This window comes from Labrus bergylta, chromosome 2 (genome assembly GCF_963930695.1).
Source record: "Labrus bergylta chromosome 2, fLabBer1.1, whole genome shotgun sequence".
In the NCBI taxonomy this organism is placed as follows: Eukaryota; Metazoa; Chordata; class Actinopteri; order Labriformes; family Labridae; genus Labrus; species Labrus bergylta.
This window is the reverse complement of record NC_089196.1, coordinates 27,669,150-27,693,761: the sequence shown is the minus strand read 5'-3', so window position 1 is coordinate 27,693,761 and position 24,612 is coordinate 27,669,150. Positions and strand designations below refer to the sequence as shown.

At 40.9% G+C, this 24,612-nt stretch overlaps 2 protein-coding genes across 6 annotated transcripts in view; one reads left to right on the top strand and one right to left on the bottom strand.

The window, feature by feature from the left end:
- LOC110004125 (DNA ligase 1-like) lies at positions 1 to 23,391 on the top strand. 2 transcript variants are annotated; one of them, XM_065950508.1, is made up of 7 exons: positions 1 to 1,102; positions 1,205 to 1,299; positions 18,880 to 18,992; positions 19,143 to 19,484; positions 20,292 to 20,570; positions 20,652 to 20,777; positions 20,984 to 23,391. In XM_065950508.1, the coding sequence occupies exons 1-7, from the start codon at positions 1,028 to 1,030 to the stop codon at positions 22,483 to 22,485; spliced, it is 2,532 nt and encodes an 843-aa protein (XP_065806580.1). In that variant the 5' UTR covers positions 1 to 1,027; the 3' UTR covers positions 22,486 to 23,391. The 2 variants fall into 2 exon arrangements, with proteins under 2 accessions (XP_065806580.1, XP_065806585.1); XM_065950513.1 differs by lacking the exons at positions 1 to 1,102; positions 1,205 to 1,299 and adding an exon at positions 13,105 to 13,497.
- Positions 14,167 to 24,612, bottom strand: part of LOC114918112 (uncharacterized) — a 38,987-nt gene continuing 28,541 nt past the window's right edge. For all 4 annotated transcript variants that reach the window (XR_010665012.1, XR_010665009.1, XR_010665014.1 and 1 more), the window contains 3 exons: positions 16,468 to 16,585; positions 15,258 to 15,334; positions 14,167 to 14,359 (listed from right to left, as the gene is read on the bottom strand). Coding sequence is in view for 1 of the 4 variants with exons in the window: in XM_065950555.1 (XP_065806627.1) it covers positions 14,258 to 14,359; positions 15,258 to 15,334; positions 16,468 to 16,585 (297 nt within the window). In the remaining 3 variants the exon portion in view is untranslated. The remainder of the gene's footprint in view (positions 14,360 to 15,257; positions 15,335 to 16,467; positions 16,586 to 24,612) is intronic.

The following is a 24,612-nucleotide window of genomic DNA, read 5'->3' as shown; positions in this document are numbered from 1 at the left end:
GGACATGTTTTTATGATTATTTAATAAATGTTCATGCAGCGGTCGTGGATTTGCTGCTGATGAGAGAGGAATATGTTAGAAAGGATATGTGCATCCAAATCTTTCATTGGTGCTTTCAAAGTGTTTATCTGTCCAGACGATAACAACACACGATGTGATAGTTTGCACACAGAAACAACATGACAACGTGTTCACAATACTATCAGTGTGATTGACTAAATTACTCAAAAAGCTTAAACAGCTTAAATGTTACTGTTGATGCACGTAGCAGCCATGTTGGATTTAACTTGGCCTACTGAAGGTTGTTCTGAGTTTCCAGATTGGAATTCTGACTTCAGAGGGGCGTTCCTGATGACATATCAGACTGGAAACTCCAAATTTCAGACTTCCCAGATCAAAAGCAACGCACTATGTGTCTGTACCTTTAAATGTAAATGAGCTGTGTCTGACCACGCCCCCTCTCTGGAAGGGCTTGGGTGTACTCGGTCTTTCTCGCTCCATGTCCTATTGTTTACGGTGAGAAGGCAGACTCAGAGGGCAGAACAAACACCTAGCTTTGGGAGTGTCACCCACCTGGGGGAGGGGTTACTGCCCTTTGTGATGTCATGAAGGGAAAATCTCCAAACGGCCTGTTTGAGCACACATTTTCTGAAAAGTGGAGCAGGCAGAAGACAGAGAGGATGGACTTTTCTCTTCTTTGAGGGGTTTATAGACAGACTAGGGACACATATTAGAGTTAGAGGAACATGGTGAAGTGTGTTTGGCATAATGTGTGACCTTTAATAGAGATCTTATGATGATGTAAGAAACCTCTCCTCTACAGGTTCTGTCTCCTCACCTGTTGTTCAGATGACCAAAAACAACAATGGAGTGTTGTTAGAGTGTGAGTCTGCAGACTGGTATCCAGAGCCAGAGATGGTTTGGCTGGACGGCGAGGGAAACCTCCTCTCTGCTGAACCCACTGAGACAGTCAGAGGTCCTGATGGTCTCTACACTGTCAGCAGCAGAGTGACTGTGGAGAAGAGACATGGGAGGAAGTTCACCTGTAGAGTCACACAGAGCAAGATCAACCAGACCAGAGAGAAGCACCTCACTATTCCAGGTAAATATAAGTCATTAATTATTTATGTGATCACTGAGCTAAACAGTAAATTTAAACAGAATTCTTTTTTGCAATTTCAGATCATCTATTCATGTTCCCCAGCACTGTTGTTATCGGCGCTGTGATTGGCTGTGCTGCTTTGCTGTTCATTCCTGCGATCATCTTTGTTGTGTGGAGACTGAGACAAAAGAAATTCAGTAAGTGACAAACTGTCAGTCTTCTGATTGTAAGACTCCAAAAGGTTTTATGAAGTCATGCAGACGTTTGATGATGTATTGATGAGACTAGAGTTCAAGAAGTGATTAGCATTTAGTTTTAGTTTCATTTGCATACATCCATTTATGATGAGGTCAGCTTTTACTCACAAACTTCACCAGTTTCTCCATCTTTTGTGTCTTCAAAGAAAACAAGAAGAGGAGACGTGAGGATGGAAGTGAACACTCTGAGGAAGAAAAGCTAGTCACATCTAAAAGTGATAAAACAGGATTTCAGGTTGTGAATGAAGAAAAAGAAGAAAGACTTCCACTCATTTCAGTTAAAAAAAAAGAGAACAATGCTGACAAAACAGGAGGAAAGAGTGAGACTGAAGATGAGCTTGTGACAGAACCAGAGCCAGTAAAAGACATCGTCTCTGCAGCAGCAGAACGTGAAATGAAGGAAACAGATCTACCTGTGATTCTAAAAGAAGAAGAAACAAACCAAGAGCAGGAACAGAGACAAAGACGAGAAACAAATGATGGAGACGAGAGTAAAGAGGAGACAGTGAAACCAGTTAGAGATGATTCAGGACTTTCAATACAAATAAAAAACATCAACACTGATCAGAAGATGGAGAGGGAAGAGACACAGAAAGAGGCAGTGAGTGAAGAAGACGAGAAAGAGACAAAAACTGAGAAAGAGAAACCAAAGAAAAGAGGAGGCTCTGGATCAACAGGACAGAAGACGCAAAAGGAGAACTGGAGAGAAGAAATCAAACAAGACACTTACAAAGGAGCAGTCAGTAATAAAAATACAAAAAAGGTCATGGAAACACAAAGCAAATATAAAATGAGAAGAGAAGAAACGAAGAGACGAGCAGCTGAACGCAGAAAAACAACAAATAATAAAGCTGGAGGAGTCACAGAGGAGGTAAAAGTAGAGGGTAGAGAAGGAAGAGATGAGGGGTCAGAAACTGATGAAGGAGCTGAAATTGAAACTCGAAGGAAGAAAGAAAATATACAAACAGAATTCAAACGAGGAGGGGAGGATCATCATTCAGTCATTAATGAAGAGATCGGAGAGAGAGAGGAGCTGAGGGTCAAGATGAACTGCAGGAAGAGGAGGATGGAGAAATTGTTAAACCTCAACATGTCACATGGAGGATCAAACCACATAGAACGCAAGAGAGCAATGAGGACCAGGAAGATTTGGAAGAAAACAGTGAAGAAACATGATTTTCTCCAAAATATAAAACAGTACCAGGATGAGGAAGAGGGAGATGTTAGTATGGAGTCTGAAGAAGAAACTTAAGAAGAGAAATATTAAACCATGAGGAAGAAGCTTTGAGTAAAGAAGAGAAGGGAGATGAGCTGAAACAGAAAACAGTCGACATTAGGCGACTCAGCAGAGAAGAGGAACTGAATGATGGAGCGCTGAGCAGCTTATTTATCTTTTTAACAAATCATTAGAAGAGGATTTTTGAAGACTTTTGGATTTTGAAATTGTCAAATCAATCACAAAGAAAACAACGAGATGTGGAATTATTATTAGATGTTTTTCATCTAAGTTTTATCAAAATGCCAACCAGTGCATCCACCAACATGGCAGACATTTTTAAAATTCAGTGACTGATATAAAGTTACACTAACAGACAGCGAGCATGAAATGTGGACCTCAAATTCACTTGACAACTTCTTTCATTCATCATTTACCTGTTTGCACTGTTTACCTCTTATCAACTGTCACTGTGTCAAACTATTTGTTTATTGTTTATTAAATCTACCTCACTGCGATGTGGTTGGTCTGAAGACTTTGTGGGGATTTTTGTGGAGGATTTTTTTGATACCTCTATTTTGATATCATTGTATTCAGAGTGGTCTCCTTATTTACATCCAAATAAATGTTTTAATCCCTGAAAATATCTGTGATGTGAACCTCCAGAGGTGTAAAGAGTACTAATATATTCTACTCAAGTAAAAGTACTGTTACTTTGATAAAATTTTACTTAAGTACAAGTAAAAGTACCAGTTTAAAAATTTACTTTAAGTAAAAGTTACTTAGTTACTTTTTTAAGAACACATCTCATTGACAAAAAACAAAATATAAATAATGATGAATGAATAATCAAGGATTATATGTTCAAGTAATCAGCTGTTTTATGAATGGAAATGTTTAAAGACTTTATATGTGATTTTTTGATCCAGCAGATGTCGCCCTTGAGCACCAGCATGAAACCAAAACAACTCGCATTGTTGTGTTAGCATGCTAATGCTAGTGATCTTTATTATGCTCGTATCTTCACACTGCATGTAAATTTACCTGAAATGAGCGTGATCTAGAAACACAGTTAAGCAGTGAGTACAGTATGTTATTCTTCTTTTCTCTAGTCCCTCAATTAAACAACTTTTATACACGAGGGGAGGAGTCAGCCGGCCGTCCCGGCGATGTAAACAAACTGAAGATAGGACTCTGAAAACTCTGAAAGCATCACAGACAGTGGGACTCGGGTGTTACACCCATTGTAGACAGTCATGACTCACAGAGTTATTTTCAGAGGATATACTTGATTTCTATTTTAAGTGTGAAAAATCACATATAAAGCCTTTAAAGTATTTACGAAAATACTAAAAGGATCTTTGTCTCAATCATAAACAGTGTAAAGAGTATTTTAGTGTTTTTAGTTTTATTATTCTGAGGCTGGTTAGTCTCAAATTCTGATTTAGCTGCAACTAAACCTGAGATGAAAGATAATCCATTTATTGTTTTAAAATGAGCCTTTATGAGTTTAAATATTAGATGTTTTAGTCACTGTTTGTTTACCTCTTAGCTACTGAAGCTTCTAACTGAATCTGTTTGAAGTATTTATTTTCACACATCTGAGATGTTTTAAGTTGCAGCAGCTTATAACACCCAACTTCCTCATACGTCTGCTTCAAAATAAAAGCACATCACAGAGATGGCAATTAGGAACTTTTATTGTGAAAAACTTTCCGGAACTAAATGTGTTTATCTCTCGGAGCTGCAGCGGTGATTGTAGTGAAGAACTCTGCAGTGAGAAAAAGCTCTCAGCCACTTCTTTGCCCGAGAGTAAGAACCACAGCCAACTTATTTAAATCATCTTGGACTGAAGACAACAAGACTTCAGTTTATAAACACCTTCAGCAGGTAGACCCGCTCGAGAGGAGGAGCTTATCCACTCTGCACTAACTGAAGTGACACCGAGATAAGACAAAGGTCTCTCTCTCTCTCTCTCTCTCTCTCTCTGTCTCTCTCTCTCTCTCTCTCTGTCTCTCTCTCTGTCTCTCTCTCTGTCTCTCTCTCTCTCTCTCTCTCTCTGTCTCTCTCTCTCTCTCTCTCTCTCTGTCTCTCTCTCTGTCTCTCTCTCTCTCTCTCTCTCTCTCTGTCTCTCTCTCTCTCTCTCTGTCTTTCTCTCTCTCTCTCTCTCTGTCTCTCTCTCTCTCTCTCTGTCTCTCTCTCGCTCTCTCTCTCTCTCTCTGTCTCTCTCTCTCTCTCTCACTCTCTCGCTCTCTCTCTCTCTCTCTCTCTATGTCTCTCTCTCTCTCTCTCTCTGTCTCTCTCTCTCTCTGTCTCTCTCTCTCTCTCTCTCTCTGTCTCTCTCTCGCTCTCTCTCTCTCTCTCTGTCTCTCTCTCTCTCTCACTCTCTCGCTCTCTCTCTCTCTCTCTCTCTCTTTCTCTCTCTCTCTCTCTCTCTCTCTCTCTGTCTCTCTCTCTCTCTCTCTGTCTCTCTCTCTCTCTCACTCTCTCGCTCTCTCTCTCTCTCTCTCTCTATGTCTCTCTCTCTGTCTCTCTCTCTCTCTCTCTCTGTCTCTCTCACTCTCTCGCTCTATGTCTCTCTCTCTGTCTCTCTCTCTCTCTCTCTCTCTCTCTCTCTCTGAGTGGATGGTGAGTGAGTGGATGGTGAGTGGCAGCGTGAGCTTCGTCGTGAGTTTCAAACTTTTGAATGTTTGTGTGTTATTTTTCTTTCTTTGGTTAACATAGTTTGTGTTTAGTAGTTTGTTGTTGTTTAGTTGTTTGTTTACCAGCTCGGCTGGGCAGCATGCCCGTCGTAGACGTGGAGCAGGACTTTGAGAAGCTGACACGCCGACATGCAGTGAAGTTGGTGCCGGCTGTCAGCTGCTCGGTGGAGGAGGCTGGTTTAGCGGTTGGAGAGGTGGTGGGTTACGGCAGCGTGAGGTCTGCCTCCCGCATGAACGGGGCCATTGTTATTTTTTTAGATAGCACGGCTAAAGTGAGCGATGTGGTCGAACAAGGTGTAGTCATTAAGGACACTTTCACCTCTGTTCTCCCCCTGATCAACCCGGCTAAAAGAGTCACCATCTCTAACGCCCCCCCGTTCATTAAAAATGAAATGTTGGTTAAAGAGCTGTGCCGGTATGGGCAGGTAGTGTCCCAGGTTAAGATGGTGTCTCTGGGATGCAGGTCCCCCCTGCTCAAACACGTTGTTTGTCACAGAAGACAAGTTTTCATGGTCATGAAAAACAACTCGGATGATCTTAATTTGTCTTTTAATTTCAAAGTCGATGGTTTTAATTACATGGTGTTCGCAACATCAGCGACCATGAAGTGCTTTGGGTGTGGTGCAGAGGGACATTTAATCCGCTCATGCCCGGAAAAAAATGTTCATGTGCGGGGATATACTCAGGCAGCACCGGCTGCTGAGGTCACGGCGGCTGCTGTGACCCCCGGGCCGTCTGCTGTGACTCCCGGGCCGGCTGCGGCTGCAGACGCGGTGCCGGTCGATGCTGCCGCCGCGGAGCTCGGCGGAGCTGTCGCGGTGCTCGGCGGAGCTGAGGCCGCTGTAGCGGGTCCTAGCGGAGCTCTTTCAGACAGAGCTGCTGCTGGGCCTCAGAAAAGTAAAGTGTCTGATGTAGAAGAGCTGTCAGTGGTCAGTGATGAGGGCCAGGTAAAGAACAGGAAACAGGGAGACAAAGAAAAGGAGATAACTGAATGTGATTCAAGTGAGAAAGAAAAAAGTTTGATCAGTGAAAGTCAGGAGGTAAGGCAGGAAAGTAATAATAGTGTGTGTGTTGATTATGTTGAAGATGAGGATATGTCTGATGAAGAGTCATTAAAGATTTCTCAGAAAAGGAAGAGTGAAAGCTTTCAGGGCAGTACTAAAGCAGTGAAGAAGGACAGAAAGACAGGAGCAGGAAGAGCAGAGAGTGACAGTGAGCTCATGTCCACACAAGAAGAAGGACCAGTCGCTTACACCTCAGCTCACATTAAAAAGTTTCTACAGGACACCAAGGGCCTCAGGCTGCTCAATTTAGAGGATTTCTTTCCAGACCTGAAGTGTTTTGTACGTTCAGCTCGGCCTTTAACTTGGCGCTCCAGTGCTTTTGGGGACGACGGCCTCACAGGTCAAGAGATCTGTCGTCTCAAAAAACTGATCGGGAAAGCGAAAACACAAATCGATGATGATGATGTTTAGACTGTGTCTCATCTCTTTCCTCTTGTTGTGTTTTTATCTTGTTTCTTTTTTAAACTCCTATCTCTCAATGTGTGAATTTAAAATTGGCACCTTAAATTTAAATGGAGCGAGAGATGATGCAAAAAGAGCTGCACTATTTCAACTGATGGAGTTCAAAAAATTAGATATTTTAATGTTTCAGGAGTCACACAGTGACTCTAGGAACGAGAGTCAGTGGAGGAAGGAGTGGCCTGGGGAGGTGATCCTCAGCCATAAGTCCACCTGTAGTGGAGGAGTTGTTTTTATGTTTTCTAGAGGCTTTCTGCCTGCTTCGTGTGAAGTAGAGGAGGTCATTGAAGGCTGTTTATTGAAAATTAGAGTGCAGTATGAAAATGTAAAGATGACTCTGATTAATGTGTACGTCCCATGTCACGCTGTGGACAGGTTGGGTGTGTTGAGTGTTTTGTGTGACACTGTTAAAAAGTGCAACACAGGGGAGTATTTATTCTTGGGGGGGGATTTTAACTGTACAGCAAACCCAGGTTTAGATAGAAACCACCAAGAGCCTCACAGCGCCTCCTCACACAGACTCAGACAGTTTTTAGAAACACACGAGCTGCTGGATGTGTGGAGGAGTTTACACCACACACACAGACAGTACACATGGAGTCATTCTAAAGACAATATTTTATCTCTGGCCAGGTTGGATCGCTTTTATTGTTTTAAACACAACATGAATGTTTTTAAAGAGTGTCTTATTGTCCCTGTAGGCTTCACTGATCACTGTCTCGTTTATTGTTCTGTTTTTATTAAGAATGTCAGACTTCAGAGTGCGTATTGGCATTTTAACACCACACTGCTGCACGATAAAGCTTTTAAGTCTGCACTGGAGTACTTTTGGGTCACTCACAGACAGCTTAAGTCTGATTTTAAAACCATTCAGCAGTGGTGGGACTTTGGAAAAAGTCAGATTAAACAGTTGTGTCAGCAGTACACTCGCAATGTCACCAGGGACATTAGCAGATCTTTGAGAGATCTAGAGATTGAAGTGGTAGAACTACAGGGTTTAGTTGATGCCACAGGAAATCAGGGACATTTAGCTTCCCTAAAATCTAAAAAGTCGGCTTTAGCCAACCTGCTGGGCGTTAAAGCACAGGGGGCTCTGGTCAGGTCTCGGTTCCTGGATGTCACCCAGATGGATGCTCCGTCTCAGTTCTTTTTTGGTCTGGAGAAGAAAAGTGGACAGAAGAAGATCTTTCACTCTGTACGATCCAGCAGTGGACAATCGATCTCAGATTCTGCTGGGATCAGAAAACATGCAGCTGGTTTTTATAAGGATCTGTACACGAGTGAGTTGGTTGATCGTCCAGAGGTGTGTGAGTCTTTCTACACTGGTCTTCCTCAAGTCAGCGCTGAAAACAACACAGAGCTTGAGGCCCAGCTGTCTCTGTCTGAACTCTACTCTGCTGTCATGAGTCTGCAGAATGGAAAAGCTCCAGGTATTGATGGCCTTCCTGTTGACTTTTATAAAGTATTTTGGAGTGTGCTGGGAGAGGATCTCCTGGAGGTTTTAAGAGACAGTTTGGAGAGGGGTCGTCTGCCTCTGAGCTGCAGGAGAGCAGTCATCACTCTGCTGCCAAAGAAAGGCGACCTTCAGGATCTAAAGAACTGGAGACCAGTGTCATTACTTTGCACAGACTACAAAATCCTGTCTAAGGTCCTGGCATCCAGACTAAGGCAGGTGATGGGGTCGATCATCCACACAGACCAGACCTACTGTGTGCCCGGCAGGCTCATCAGTGATAACATCACTCTTATTCGGCATGTTTTGGAAGTCTCTGGTTCATTGGCTGTAGACACTGGTCTGATTTCACTAGACCAGGAAAAGGCTTTTGATCGGGTTGAACACCAGTATCTATGGCGGACTCTAACCGCCTTTGGGTTCAACCCATGTTTCTTAGCTAAGATACAGGTTTTGTACCGTGACATTGCGAGTGTGCTAAAGATCAACGGAGGCCTGAGTGCTCCTTTTAGTGTACAGAGGGGGGTGAGGCAGGGCTGCTCATTATCTGGGATGTTATATTCCTTAGCCATCGAACCCCTGCTTCACAGACTGAGGTCAGGTCTCTCTGGTGTTCGTTTTCCTGCCTCAGAAGTCAGTTTTAAATTGTCAGCATATGCTGATGACGTCATTATTTTTGTTAATCAGCAGAGAGATATCGATGTTTTAAAAGAAACTGTGATTTTGTTTGGGTCGATATCTTCTGCCAAAGTGAACTGGCTGAAAAGTGAAGCAGTGATGGTGGGAGAGAAGCTGAGGGGTCGGCTCAGTCTGCCTGGAGGCCTCTTTTGGAAGTCAGGAGGTTTTAAATATTTGGGAGTGTTTTTGGGGAATGAAACTTTTGTCAGTAAAAACTGGGAGGGTGTTTTAGAAAAAGTAAAAGGACGTCTTGATAAATGGAGGTGGCTGTTGCCAAAGATGTCTTTTAAAGGTCGTGTACTTGTGGCCAATAATCTTGTTTCCTCTGCCCTGTGGCACAGACTGACCTGTATCGACCCTCCGTCCTCTCTCCTGTGTAACATTCAGAGAGTGTTAGTTGATTTCTTGTGGGACAGGTTACACTGGATTCCTCAGAGTGTGCTCTTCCTCCCTAAAGAGGAAGGAGGACATGGACTAGTTCACCTGGCCAGCAGGGGGGCTACTCTCCGCCTGCAGTTCCTCCAGAGACTACTCACTGGGCCTGCAGACCTGGTCTGGAGACCGCTGGCCTGCTGTCTTCTACAGCGGTTTGGAGAACTGGGGCTGAGCTCGTCTCTGTTTTTAATGGATTTACAGCAAGTGAACATTTCCTCTGTCACTGGATTTTATCAAAGTGTTTTTAACGTGTGGAGTCTGGTGAACAGGCAGAGACAGGGACACTCCCACTCTTTGTACTGGCTGCTTAAAGAGCCGGTACTGTTTGGAGGTCGTTTTCATCTTCCTGACTGGGCTGGACCGAGCCTGTCCGGAAAGTTCTGCAGTGCCAGGATTTCCACTCTGGAGCAGGTGGTGGAGCTGACGGGACCTCAGCTGGACTGTCCTGCTGGTCTGGCTGCTCGTCTGGGGGTGAGGTCGACCAGAGTCGTTGATCGGTTGCTGAAGCACTGGAGACATCAGCTGACAGGACAAGAGATGTCTCTGATGTCGGACTTTGGGGACGGTTCTCTGCTGCCTGACCAAACTGACCCGTTTCCTGAGTTCACTCTGTCTGCAGACCTGAAGGACTGTTCTGGTCCTCTACTGGCCAACGCTGCAGGCTGCTCTTTTAGTGACGCTGCAGGAAAGACTCTTTACAAACTGATTGTTAAGACTTTGAATAAAAAGACACTGAACGCACGCAGTGACACCCCCTGGAGGACTTATTTGGGGCTAGCTCCTGAGTTTAGACCCTCCTGGGAGTCTTTGTACAAACCCCCCTTGTGTAAGAGACATGCAGACCTCCAGTGGAGAATCCTGCATGGAATCATTGCTGTGAACTCTTTTATCTCTGTTCTTAATGTGAATGTTGTTGATCAGTGTCCTTTCTGTGTGCACAGGGAGACGGTGTTTCACTGTTTTTTACAGTGCAGTCGGCTGAAACCTCTGTTTGACCTTCTGGAGAAGGTTTTTAGTGGTTTTAAAGAGTTTTTTACTAAGCAGGTTTTTATTTGTGGTTTTAAATACACTCGACAACACAAACACAAATGCCAGCTGATAAACTTTGTTCTTGGTCAGGCTAAGATGGCCGTGTACGTGAGTAGGAGGAGGAAGGTGGAGGAGCCAGACGATGTTGTTGATGTGAAGCTGTTGTTTGTACAAATGTTAAAATCCAGGGTGTCTTTGGACTTCAGCTTCTACAGAGCAAATCAGGATCTGGAGACTTTCCAGTCAGTGTGGACTCATGACAGTGTGCTGTGCTCTGTAGAGCACGATCAGTTAGTTCATGGACATGTGCTGATGTAACATCTGTTTATTTTGTGAATGTCATCTGTGAATTTTAGGAATGTATATTATTGTTGAACAGTAAGAAGACTGAAAAATAAAGGTCTGTTTAAAAATCAAAAATCTCTTTCTCTCTCTCTCTCTCTCTCTCTCTCTCTCTTTTCCTGTTCATCATCTGCAGCTTTCTGTCTGTATAGAGAGAATAAAAGCATGTCAACGTGATCCCTCAATAATTGTGCACTAATTGAACAAAATCATTTACGATGACAAAGACAAACACACATACTCTTATGTACATATTTTGCAAAATTCAGAAGGGACTGAGTTATTTTTTCTGTCTGGATATGAACCCTCAAACATCTCTCATTCTGCAGCTGTAACACTGACAGAGTGCCTAAACATAGTCATACTCTCAGCTGCAGCAGGAAAGAGGAGGAGAGGGCATCGAGGCCTGCATCACATAACCCCCGACCTAATGACCTTTTTCACTCTACAGCTTATAAATGGGATTTATTGAAAATTATTTCTATTAAAAATTACTCAAAATTAGTTTTGATAAAGCATATTTTTCTGAATTAAGAAGTGTAGTATAAACAACATGAGATCATATATGTATACAGTGATTTTATTTACAGTTAATTCACCTTTCCAGGATGAATAATTGAATATTTTTTTAACATCTTTTTGTTTTGGTGTTGCAATTTGCAGACGGTCCCTGAGAGGGGTCAAGACCAGTGGTTCTCAACTGGTCTAGCTTCAGGACCCAACACCAACTCCTCCCTGAAAAACCATGAACCAAATTTTATTTTTCAACCAATCACATTGATTTAATGAAAATTTGTGCAGTTTTTTAGGTTTGCAGGTTCTGTCAAATGTTATAGCTCAGACGATGCAAAACACCTGATGGAAGATATAAACAAACATGTTTAAAAAAGCACTTGACAGACTGTTTGAGAACAGGTTTTTTCCAGGAACATGACCCACTGAAAACAGCTCCCGACCCACCTTTGGGTCCCGACCCTCCAGTTGAGAATCACTGGTCTAGACTGTCTTGGCGGGTTAGGGTCACAACAGGTGTTATGGAGAGAATTGCATGCGCACCTTTCAGGACACTTTTCTACACTGATGGATTTTACATCCATCTTTAAATTTCCTCTACAAACACATTAGAGTCAAACAGTGTTTGCAGGTCAGAACAATAAGGACACTTTACGTTTATCAAGTGTAAACTGTACATAGTCTACTTTGTCGTCACAGATCTGCCCGCAGAAATATGAGACCGTTTTCAGACACTTCCGCGAGGGGTGCATTTCTCGACATAACACCAGCAGTCTACATTACTGTGAGTGAAAGCTGAATCTGTGAATATCTTTCTAACTTTACTGAAGTTCTGAAGCCTTTAATCCTTCACTGAACGGTATGAACGGTCATGTCCACTGAAGCTCATAAAGCCGATGAAACGTGAACACACCTTTTTAGTACTGCGGTGAAGCCAGCCGCTCCTCGAGTTTACATGGTGAAGTGAGCCGCCACTAAATTTGAAGTGCTCACGTATTCTGATCTTTATGGTAAATGCTCCGGACTGCAGAGCGAGCAGGAGTAACAGACAGAGAGAGCGAGTCTGTTATTAATCTCCTTTTCCAGGCAAAAGTGATAAATGCCGAAGTCTTACCATAAAACTGGCGATGAGATACACGTGTATGAAACGGGAGCAAACAAAATACTGTTCAGGGAATAGTTTAGGAGGTCGGTGAAATTAGTTTGAGAATAATACTGCAAGTCTGAGATAACTTCCGTTTTTCAAAATAAGGTGTTTTCCTGGGAAAAAAATATAAAAATATATTTTCTTCCATAAGTTGAAAATTATTCTGATATGGTTAGACTTATTACTTCCTAGACTACATGCACAGGTACTATGAAGTACTTTTACTGTGTACTTTTTGAGAAATCCACTGTCAAAGTCCATAATAAATCACTATAATGAGTTTTTTTTCTGACTTTGATGTCTTGTAAGAAAGAAGAAAGAAAAGTACACCATGATTCTGATATGGTTAGACTTAGTACTTGTTAGACTACATGCACAGATACTATGAAATACTATTCCTGCACTTTTTGTGAAATCCACTTTCTCACTTCCCCAGGTAAACTCGAGGAGCGGCTGACTTAACCGCAGTCTCCTTTCCCGCATGTCATTCCCTACTCTCTCTCCCTGATTTCCGACTCTATCCACTGTCCTATCTCTACATTAAAGCCCCCCCCAAAAAATGTTGTGATTAGATGATGATAAAAAAGTAAAATGCATCTATTTTACCATTAGTTTGTTGTTATATAACAAAATGTTTTCCAACAATCTCACACATTTCAGTTTAATCTCAGTAGTGTCTGCACGGTTTCTATCTCGTCCTCTGCTTCTCTCTCTCTCTCTCTCTCTCTCTCTCTCTCTCTATCTATCTCTCTCTCTCTGTCTCTCTCTCTCTCTCTGTCTCTCTCTCTCTCTCTCTCTCTCTCTCTCTTTCTCTCTCTCTCTCTCTCTCTGTCTCTCTCTCTCTCTCTCTCTCTCTCTCTCTCTCTCTGTCTCTCTCTCTCTCTCTCTCTGTGTGTATGTGTGTGTGTGTTTGTGTATATATAGATAGTTAAAGATTTTCTCCTGTCTCTGTCCTCAGATCTGCTTCACAGGCGGAAATCTCAACCCCCCCACAATGTCCAACTTAAAGTTACGCCCTTGGATCTGAGGATCCGCTTATTTCTTTTTATCAGACTTTAACCCATCAGAGTCCTCGGTAGACTTCCACAACCATCCAACAGGTTTGAATATGTTTCAATTAATTTTGTTCATTTTGGGTTTATAACACGCTGAAAAACAATTTCTCTTTGTTTAAAGATTAAACACGCAGACTAGACTTTCTGTTTTCTTTGTGCAACAGATGCTCCCATGATGTGTTTACGGGACAACATTACGTTTAAAATACATGTAGCCTATATTCATATTATTTGTATGAGTCAATATATTCAGATAAAATACCTCCGAGTCCGATTATAACCAGCAGCTGGTTTTGATTTTAGTCTTTTACTCCGGTCTTTATATAAAACATTTAAGTCTACCTAATGACAAACTGTCCGTTTATGTTTAAATATTGTTAAATTCATTTTATCGCTAATTTTACTATGCAAATGAAAGTGAAACTAAACACTGCACAACTAAACCAGCCGCTCCTCGAGTTTAAATGGGGAAGTGAGTCGCCACTAAATTTGAAGTGCTCACGTATTCTGATCTTTATGGTAAATGCTATGGTTGGACTTAATCCTCTTTGACTACATGCACAGGTACTATGACACAGCTCTCTGCAGTGTTTTCAATGTGACAGTACCAATTTGATTCGCTCTGTCACAGCTACATGTTGCACTTTTAATACTTTGCAATAAACACACAAACAAGCATTTTTCAAATATGAATAATCAGTCAAAAATACAAAATTACTTTTGACATTGTTTTTACATTTCTTATAAACATTAACATTTTCAAATAACATACATATGAAATTACAAAGACTCTGAACACCAACTACTATCTACAATCCCAATTGTTCACTCTTGCATGTTGGAGTTTTTCTTCATCCATGGCTAGGCACTGCTCATGGTACCATCTTTCACATGTGTCACACTGTATCTGTAAAATAAAATGTGCAAACCTTTATCAACTTGTCAGGAATAGAGAATCTTGTGCAATAGAGAAACATTTCTAGTTATAGGCACTCATTGTAGACAGTCATGACTCACAGTGATATTTACAGAGGATATACTGGATTTCTGCTTGATTTACAGTGTGTGTAAAATGTCGCACATTCAGCCTTTAAGACCACATTTTGATTTAGGAACATCTCTGTATAGAAGTGCTCCCGGTTTGTGTCAAAAGTACAGTTGAGCTCAATACATGACAGTAATGTGAAGGCTGAAACTGATTTGATGCGTTACATTAACGCTCACTGGACTTCTATATTTTCTGTTTACATTGCACTCTGTTTTAGACTGCAAATCATGCACATATCTGCACAACTCCTCCATTGCACATTTTGTGTTTTATATTCTATTATATATTTTTTATTGCTTTTTATATTTTTATCTTATTCTTTTTAAGCCGTCAGCAGGAGATCTTGTGCTTTTATTCTGATTCTGAAGAGTCAATAACCCTGTTTCAAGGTGGAAAACCATAACCAGTTTGGAAATCCTTTGTCCTCTTACTGACTAAACTTAAATCTAGAATCCTCTCATAACCCTCTTATTGTCACTGTATAAACTTATTAAACACTATAAAAATTAACTCTTAAAAGAAGTCAACATACATTTGAGTATTCATTTCATCTGTTGACATTCGACATGGTCAGAATTGTCAAAATCAGATGTAATTGCACATTATTTTGTGTCTTCTCTCTGTTCACTTTTAGTACATATTGGAAATAAATAAATATCACAGAGCGGTTGTGCATCTAAAACTACACATTTTAATTTACAGTTTTATCATAGGATAAACCATAAATTATAAAGAACACACAGCAACAACCACTCACCCTGTCAGTAGTTGGAGGCCCTGATCCTGGGGGCTTTGAGGTCGAGCACATAGCACAGTGGTTGTTCATGTCAAACACTGGCAGAAAATAAAATCATATTCAGTCACATGATGTGTACATTTTTAAGTTTATTGGCAGCTTTGTTTCTGTAAAATGATATGTAGCTTGTTAACTGGATCAGGATTAAGATCATTTGCTACTTGGACAATAATACTAATGTTAATACTGGTGAAGCTGGTTTATACACCAGATTGACACTTTTTTGAACATGTAAACACATACAAGAACTTTAAATGGCTCCTTAAAATTTGTCTGGCTGCCATTACATTTTTAACCCTTTTTAAAACTGAAATTTTCACGATAGTAGCTCAAATAAAAGTCAATATGAAGCAAACAATGAGCTCAACTGCAGATTGAGTGTACTTAAGCTAAATCAGGCAAAGTTTTTATTGAAACAATCAACACTAAATCCATGGATTCAAAGGAGAGAGGACATTGAAACAGTGTTAAGGCTTCGGTCTTGAGAGCATGTTTGTTATTTTACATGTTTTATTTACATTTAGAGATAAATGAAGGAACATCTTGAATGTTGGTTTTCTTTTTATTTATGAATTGCAGAGTAATTCAGTTGTCAATATCCATTGGACCGACTAAATCAACTCCAAAGTACTGAATGTGCATTGTGCAGCGGTATCTATCTGAAGACTTAGTATTGGCATATACTCATCACAAATAACTGCAAGAAACAGTCTACAACAAGCCTGATTTCTATTCTCCCAATTATTGCAAATCTTTTTTTCTACAATAGCAGAAATGCATATTCTTTTCATATTTCTGATATTATTTATTTGTATTGTCATCTAACAAACACAATTGAAATTTTTTTATTTGTAAAACAATTGAATTCAAAAACTTCTGATGATGCCACAATTTAACACAGATCATCCACTCAGCAGATAGCCTCAGACTCCCCCTGCTCCTAGTTATCTGTCTGTCACTCAGCTTCCCATCAGCTTCCATGCATACAGAAATCAATGATTCATTAAGATTAAGAAATCAATGATTCTGGGGACTATGAAAAGCTGCATTTTGTGAACTCATTTTCAGAGGCTGTAGTTTGTTTAGATGTGTTAGAGAGAAAACAAGTTTATCAGTTATACAACAAAACTCAAACCTTTAATATCATTTAAAGGGGAGATTACTTTCTTACCTGAACCACTGAGTAAAGATAGTGCAAGCTTTGTCCTCTCAAATGCCATCTCCTTCTTGGATGTCCCAAAGGACATAACTGGCAATGCCGGAAAGTCCTCCATCACGGCCTTTGCCATCTACACCAACACATAAAATGAAGCGTTTCATCTTTATTGTGTTTCACAAGAATAACTTGGACTTTTCTAATTGAAAATAATCAAAATCAAAGTATTGTTATACTAATCTATATGTAAATGACAAAGTGCATGAGCTGTATCTACAATTATCCCTCTCTTCAATCACTTTTACAAAAAGTTACATGTGAATTTATTATTCACATGTTTTATAACTAAATCCATTTAGACAACCTCTAAAGACTCTAAAGTACTGCTGCACTTAGTTAAAAGAACCCCCGGTGTAAAAAAAAACAAAATTAATGCATGTCCACAAGTCCTGTTTGTGCATATTTGTATTTGTATTTCGGTCATGTGTGTGTGAGAAGCATGTTTGTTTAAAACGTGCAGAGTGAAGGACACAGGAGGACTTGTTAATAATTATACAGAGAGGGTCATACAGACATTCATGCTCACACCTCCTGAGGATTTATCTCAAAGCTTAGCCAGGGACAGGGGTTTCAAATTAGACACAGCTAGAAACCTGGATGCATGGCATCTGGTTTGTGTTTCAAGAGGACATATCATCCCCCTTCTCCACCTTTTCAAACATTCCCCTGGGCTCTAAATGAAACATCTTTGCTGTTCTTTGGTCAAAATATAACATGAATCAAGCACCAGAGGAGATTTGTGACCCTGTATAAATCAGCTCTCTCAGAACGCTCCGTTTTGGTGTGTGTGTCTCTTTAAATCAGTGGTTCTCAAACTATGGTAGTACACAGGACTCCCTGTGGTGGTACACAAAGAAATCTCCACAATATAAAAAAACACCCGTTCAGCATAAAACAACATTTTATTTTGATCATACTCTTATTTTATCTGTCTTGTATCTATTGAGTTGTATTTATAGCAAATGTGTTTTTCCCTCTAAATGAATCTAGTTTTTGCAACAAACAACTTTAATCTGCTCAATTTATGCTCGAACGTACACAAACATAAACAACAACAGGAGTACGCCTCACGTTTAGAAAAGTTCAGTACTGTTTAATACTGAAACATCAGCAAGCAGCTGTAGGCCTACATTAACAGATATTCTGTTATTTATTGGAGTTCAGCACAGAATCGGCAGCAAGCTGCTGTACATTAACATTTTTAAAACGGAGCCAGGAGAAACTTCAGTTTTGATGCATGTACGGACAGTGGAACTTATCGCTCCCCCTCCCTCTCTCTCTCTCTCTCTCTCTTGCTCTGAAGCTGATGTGATTCTGCTCTCTTGTGCTGTCTTAACCCTCCGCAGGATTCAAGAGGGATTTTTTTTGGCAATTTAGCGATGTTGAACACAGAGCCTTATAATACAGCGGTTCTGGTTGCACGGAAAGGTATCCTTAAATGACTTCTTTTCCTGATTTCCGACTCTATCCACTATCCTATCTCTACAATAAAGGCACAAAAAGCCCCAAAAACCTTCAGAGGGGGGCGGGCCGCCCCCCTAATATAATGGTAGGGGAAACACTGCTCAGGTTACCCAAATAAATGTCCACAAATACTGTCAAAGTTGATTTTTCACAATATGTCCCCTTACATATATAAAGCAATGGTCACTGCATGTGTTCTTGTTAGTAACTAAAAAGAAGAAATAGCACAAAGACCTTCAGTGAGTGCAGTGGATGTTTACCGCGGCTTTTTTGCTTCTCTGAGCTGTTCTGCAGCTAAACTTTGATAAAATATGATTATTAAAGCAGAAATGTGTCCGTTGATGATATTTAACTGAATGTACGCTCAGTGTCCAGTTTATTTGTTCCACTAATATGAATTATAAACAACTTCTTACAAGCTGGGCAGTTAAAAATACTCACTAGTAGCTAATTAAGGGTTATTGATTCAGGTTAGTGCAAGTGGAATTTTTTCCTCAAGCTGGTTTGAACAAACTTTTTACAAGTGCAACAAGACTAATTAAAATGTTCTTGTTTATGATTTGATAAGAAAATGTGGAAATTCACAGAGGTAAGTTTTGCACACGAGGTCGTATCACATCACAGACTTTGAGAACGATGATTAAAACACATGTGGAGTCTCAGAGACCCAGAAACAGATTTCTGTTCTGACAACCCAAACAAGTCAACCCTTCAAAATCATGTTTATAAACCATTCTAATAAATTAACTTGAGGGCTTTGAGGTCACCATCACCCCATACTGACGTTCATTTATTTACCTACAGTTTGATTAACTGTGGTCTCCGACCTGCAAGAGGCTTTTTAAGTGCTCCTCAGTATCGTCTTTTTTAATGTTTTATCATGCTGTATTTTACTTTTCACAGCTCCAGGATGATTCACGTTTCCAACAGACGGTCCCTTCACTATCAGCATGGTGCCTTCACTGACCTGGTGTTCTACACTGTTGTCTTCCTCGCCCTGATGAACTCATGTAGAGGTAAGTTGCAAACATTACAAACAGTGTGGTTCATGTTGACATGAAGAGTTAGTTAAATTATTGAAGTTTAAGTATGTGATTCTAATGACACCATATGGCTCACATTTGCTGAGCTGTAGGAATAAAAAATGAATCCCTGTTTGTTTGCAGCTCAGTCTGAGGTGATCGTTCCATCTCAGCCAGTAGTTTCATTGGTGGGTGAAGACGTTATTCTGCCATGTCACCTGGACCCCGTCATGAATGCTTTTGACATGATTGTGGAGTGGGTGAGACCTGACCCGAACCCCAGATTTGTCCTGGTGTGGCGTCACGGCCAAGAACTGGAGACTATAAAACATCCGTCCTTCAGTGGAAGAACATCAGTGTTCATCGATGAGCTGGAGAAGGGAAACATCTCACTGAAACTCTCCAAAGTTAAAGTCTCTGATGAGGGAGGATACAAATGCTTCCTGCCTACATTGTCAAAAACCTCCACTGTTCAGCTTGTTGTAGGTAAGAGGACATGTTTTTATGATTATTTAATAAATGTTCATGCAGCGGTCGTGGATTTGCTGCTGATGAGAGAGGAATATGTTAGAAAGGATATGTGCATTCAAATCTTTCATTGGTGCTTTCAAAGTGTTTATCTGTCCAGACGATAACGACACACGACGTGATAGTTTGCACACAGAAACAACATGACAACATGTTCACAATACTATCAGTGTGATTGACTAAATTACTCAAAAAGCTTGTAGTGACCAATTTTAACAAACCCAATATTGTTTGGAAAAGTTACTTGAGGGATGAATGTGGAAGCTTTTGGACGCGTGCTTAGCTCGAAGAAATTAACACAGTCCATTAATGATTTGATTTGGATATTTCAGTCCATTTATTTTTAAATACTTCTTATCAATAAAGGAAAATATGACGAACCACTGTCTATAAATAAAACAAACAAATCTGCTGACACGGTAGAAAAACTGTTTGCCTCCATTCAGTCACCTGTCCCACCTCACCTGGAGCGTTGCTTTAACCACAGCATCCGCCCAGGCTACACATAGTGCCCAGTAGAGGGCCAACACACACAACCATAAGGAAAATAGCATCACACAAAACAAACACATCATTTGGCTCCAACAAAGCTTAAACAGCTTAAATGTTACTGTTGATGCACGTAGCAGCCATGTTGGATTTAACTCGAGCTACTGAAGGTTCTCCGAGTTTCCAGGTCGGAATTCTGACTTCAGAGGGGCGTTCCTGATGACGTATCAGACTGGAAACTCCACATTTCCGATGTAAGAATTCTCTCCTCTATAGGTGCTGTCTCCTCACCTGTTGTTCAGATGATCAAAAACAACAATGGAGTGTTGTTAGAGTGTGAGTCTGCAGACTGGTATCCAGAGCCAGAGATGGTTTGGCTGGACGGCGAGGGAAACCTCCTCTCTGCTGAACCCACTGAGACAGTCAGAGGTCCTGATGGTCTCTACACTGTCAGCAGCAGAGTGACTGTGGAGAAGAGACATGGGAGGAAGTTCACCTGTAGAGTCACACAGAGGAAGATCAACCAGACCAGAGAGAAGCACCTCACTATTCCAGGTAAATATAAGTCATTCATTATTTAATGATGTAATTATCAAGATAAACAGTAAATACAAACAAATGTTTCTTCTATTTCAGATCATTTCTTTGTGGTCCCTACTCCTCGTACTCCTGTTGTTATCGGTGCTGTGATTGGCTGTGCTGCTTTGCTGTTCATTCCTGCGATCATCTTTGTTGTGTGGAAATGGAGACAAAAGAAATCCAGTAAGTGACAAACTGTCAGTCTTCTGATTGTAAGACTCCTAAAGGTTTTATAAAGTCATGCAGACGTTTGATGATGTATTGATGAGACTAGAGTTCAAGAAGTGATTAGCATTTAGTTTTAGTTTCATTTGCATACATCCATTTATGATGAGGTCAGCTTTTATTCACAAACTTCACCAGTTTCTCCATCTTTTGTGTCTTCACAGAAAACAAGAAGAGGAGACGTGAGGATGGAGAAAAGAGTGAGACTGAAGATGAGGGACAAAGACGAGAAACAAATGACGGAGATAAGAGTGAAAAGGAGAAACCAGTTAGAGACGATTCAGGACATTCAATGGTACAAATAAAACACATCAACACTGATCAGACGATAGAGAGGAAAGAGACAAAAACTGAGAAAGAGAGACCAAAGACAGAGAATAAGGATGAACAAACGAATAAAGGAATCTCTGGATCAACAGGACAGAAGAAGCAAGAAGGGAAAGGAATCCAAATGGAGGCAGAAAGAGAGAGTGTGGAGAGCAAAGAGATGCTTCAGTCAGAGATAAAGAAAGGAGAAAACAAAGATGAAACTGAGTTCAAACAACAAGAAGTAAATGGTGACCAATGTCTCTTCAAAGATGATAAACAAGAGAGGAGGAAGGCAGAACCTGAAGATAAAACAGAAATAAACAAAGAGGGGAACCAGTTGAACATTAATACAATAACAGAAGAGGAAGCAGAGAAGCAAAAGAAGCAAAGCAGTGAGGATGTGAAAAAGACAGAAGAAAAGAAGGATGAGTGGGGGAACAAGGTGTCAGCTAATATGGAAGGTACAGAGAGGTCAGACCCTGAAAAACATCAAGATGAAACAGGAAGAAAGAACCAAGAGGTTTTAGCAGACAAAGACGTTCAGACAGAGAAACACCAGGGAGAAAAATCTGAACCAGATCAGAACGAAACCAAATACCAGCCAGCAGAATCAAAAGAGGGTGTAGGGGTTGAGATTAAACAAAGACAAGAAGAGAGGCAGGAAGCTGGTCTACAAGAGGACAATGATACAACTCAAAGGAAGTCTGTGGAGATACTAAACCAAGTTAGAGGAGTAGAAGAAGAAAAGCAGGCAGAGCAACAACTGGATGTAAAGGTAAAAATCAGAGAGCAAAGAGAGGAATCTAAAGAGGGGGTAATGGTGGAGGATAATGGAAGAGGGGAGGAGAGTTTAGAGACTGACAGAAAAGCTTCTGTTGATGAAACCCAAAGGAAGGCTGAGGGGAAAGAAAACCAAAGAAGAAGAAGAAGAAGAAAAAGAAGAGAAGAAGCAGCCAGACAAGCAGCTGCACGCAGACGAAAAGCTCAGCGTAAAGCTAAAGGAATCACAAAGGAGATCAAAGTAGAGGGGACAGACGGAGAAGCTGACACATATGAAACCCAAAAGAAGCGCAAGAGGATAACATCAGAATCTAAAGGAGGAGAACAACAGCTGCAACATTCAGACATGAATAAAGAAATGAGAGAGAGGGGAGTGGAGGGTCAGGAGGACCTGCAGCAGGAGGAGGACATGGAGACTGATCAACCTCAACCAAATGTCATACAAAGTATTGAACCACTAAATACACAAGAGGAAGGTCTCCATATGGATCAGCAACAAAGAGACAAAATAAGGAGGAATTCAGAAGAAGGCAGTATGCAGATAGAGGCTAGTTCTGAAATGCTAACAGAGTCATGAAGAGCAAAATATGAAACTAACAAAAGAACATTGGCAGCAGGAGGAGGACATGGAGACTTATCAAACTCAACCAAATAGCATACGTGTTGAACCATTCAATACAACATTTCATTATGAATCAGCTGCAGAGGGACAGAGTAAGGAGGCTTTTGGTAGAGGACAGAAAGAGGTGCAGACCCAAAACATAAACACTGATCAGAAGATGGAGGAGACAACAACTGAGATAAACCAAAGAAAGAGAAAATACTTAAGAGAAAAGGAGGCTCTGGAGCAAGAGGACAGTAAAAGGAGAAAGGTATGAAACTGAAGTCAGATCGAGAGACGTTGGAGATATGCTTCAGTCAGAGACAAAGAAAGGAGACTCAGCAGTCATTCATTAATCAATGAACGACAAACACTGACAGAGCCAGGTATGATGAGCCCAATAACAAATACCTGAGTGAGTGGTAAATATTAGCACTAGACAACACTAGAGCAGAACTTGTTAGGTGTGGACTGGTCTCTCTCTCTCTGGTCTCCCTCCTCCCTCTGCCTGCTGCACATCTGATACCAGTTTTCAGTCAAGTATGAGGAGGAGTGGCAGAGTGCAGAGGGCTCTCTAACAGACACACACTCCCTCTGGGCAATAGACAGAGAGGTATCTTTTCCCCTCCATGTCCAGATTGCTGTTTTATTTTTTATTTTAGTCGAACCTTCGATTCCTTTAGTTTGTTCTGTTTTCCTTTGTTTTTAGGAGGTGGTGCTGAGAGCGACGGCCCATCACGTAGCTGGCTCTGCACTTTCCCATATTTTGTTATTTTATTGCCGGGGTCTCCAGCCCCTTTTGTTTTGTTAGTTTTATTATTTATCTTTGATTATGTCTTGGGGGTTATTAACAGCCAAATAAAGCTTGGGTTTAAAACCTAATATCTGTGTGGCACCCTATCTGTTCTGGTCTCCTTTGTTTTCAGCCTTGATTTAATTATTTTGGATAAGAAGGACATGACAAAACTTCTTGGAGCGTATTGTAGAAAATGAACATCTCAGCCAGACACATATTTATTGTGACATTTGTTTCAACAGTTCTCCAGTTGACAACAACAAAACAAACCACCTGAAATGTACGTCTTCACGGAAGACGATCGGGGCCGCCCCAATTTAAAATCATATTATATATGATCAGTAGTCTTGTTGTGAGGAGAAAACACAGAGGACAGCCGAGCACAGACTCTGTGGATTGTCAAGTGTAACAGAACAACAGGCAATCAGGAAGCAAGCTGACTGAATCAGGAAGCACAACAAACATAACCATGGCGACGACAGCAAACGTGAAGTCTACAGTTAGATGGACATCATAAATGTAGGACCAACTTGTTGATTTGTGGCAACAACATGAGTGTTTATACAACGTGTCTGTAAAACAAAACCACAATCAGACAAAATGTTAACCGTAATGGATGTACCAGCTTACAGCTAGCCACATTTAACTTGACCATCATGTTAGTCTGTAATGATTGTCGACATGTGTGGGTTCTCTCACATTTTCAAAATAGTTTAAGATTTTAAAAATCTTTTAGTGTGTGCCAGGCCTTAGAAGGCAGCCATTGGCATCCAATATTGAGGTGCGTCTCAAGAGGGGGGGTTTGCCAGGGTTGGCATGGGCCTGACCTTGAAATCTTATTGCACACCCCAAAATCCTTAAATATGATTGGCAATTTGCCTGATCAAAGCTGGGACTTATTTAACAATTATTCAGACTGCATGCAGCTCATAGTTTTCAGTATGCAGAATTGTTTTTGCTAATTTTAAAATACTTTAAATTGTCACTGGACGTACATGTTTGTTTGAGTCCTTGAAGAATTAAGTGCAGACAGAATGGGTAAATAAAAGCACTTCATATCTTAAATGTGCACATGAACTTCAGGCCATCCCTGCATAAGTCAGTCCCCCTGTTGGGCCACCCCAGGTAGAAAGTCTGGACACGCCCCTGCAACTATTCTTTGAAGAACCCCCCTCCTACCCTTGCGGGGGGTCCTGACCCCCACTTTTGGAACCACTCTAGTTACAGAAGAGACCTCCCTTTCTACTGTAAGTGAATTTTGATTTAAAAGACACTGCATTTGAATCTCAGATGTTACACAAAAAGGC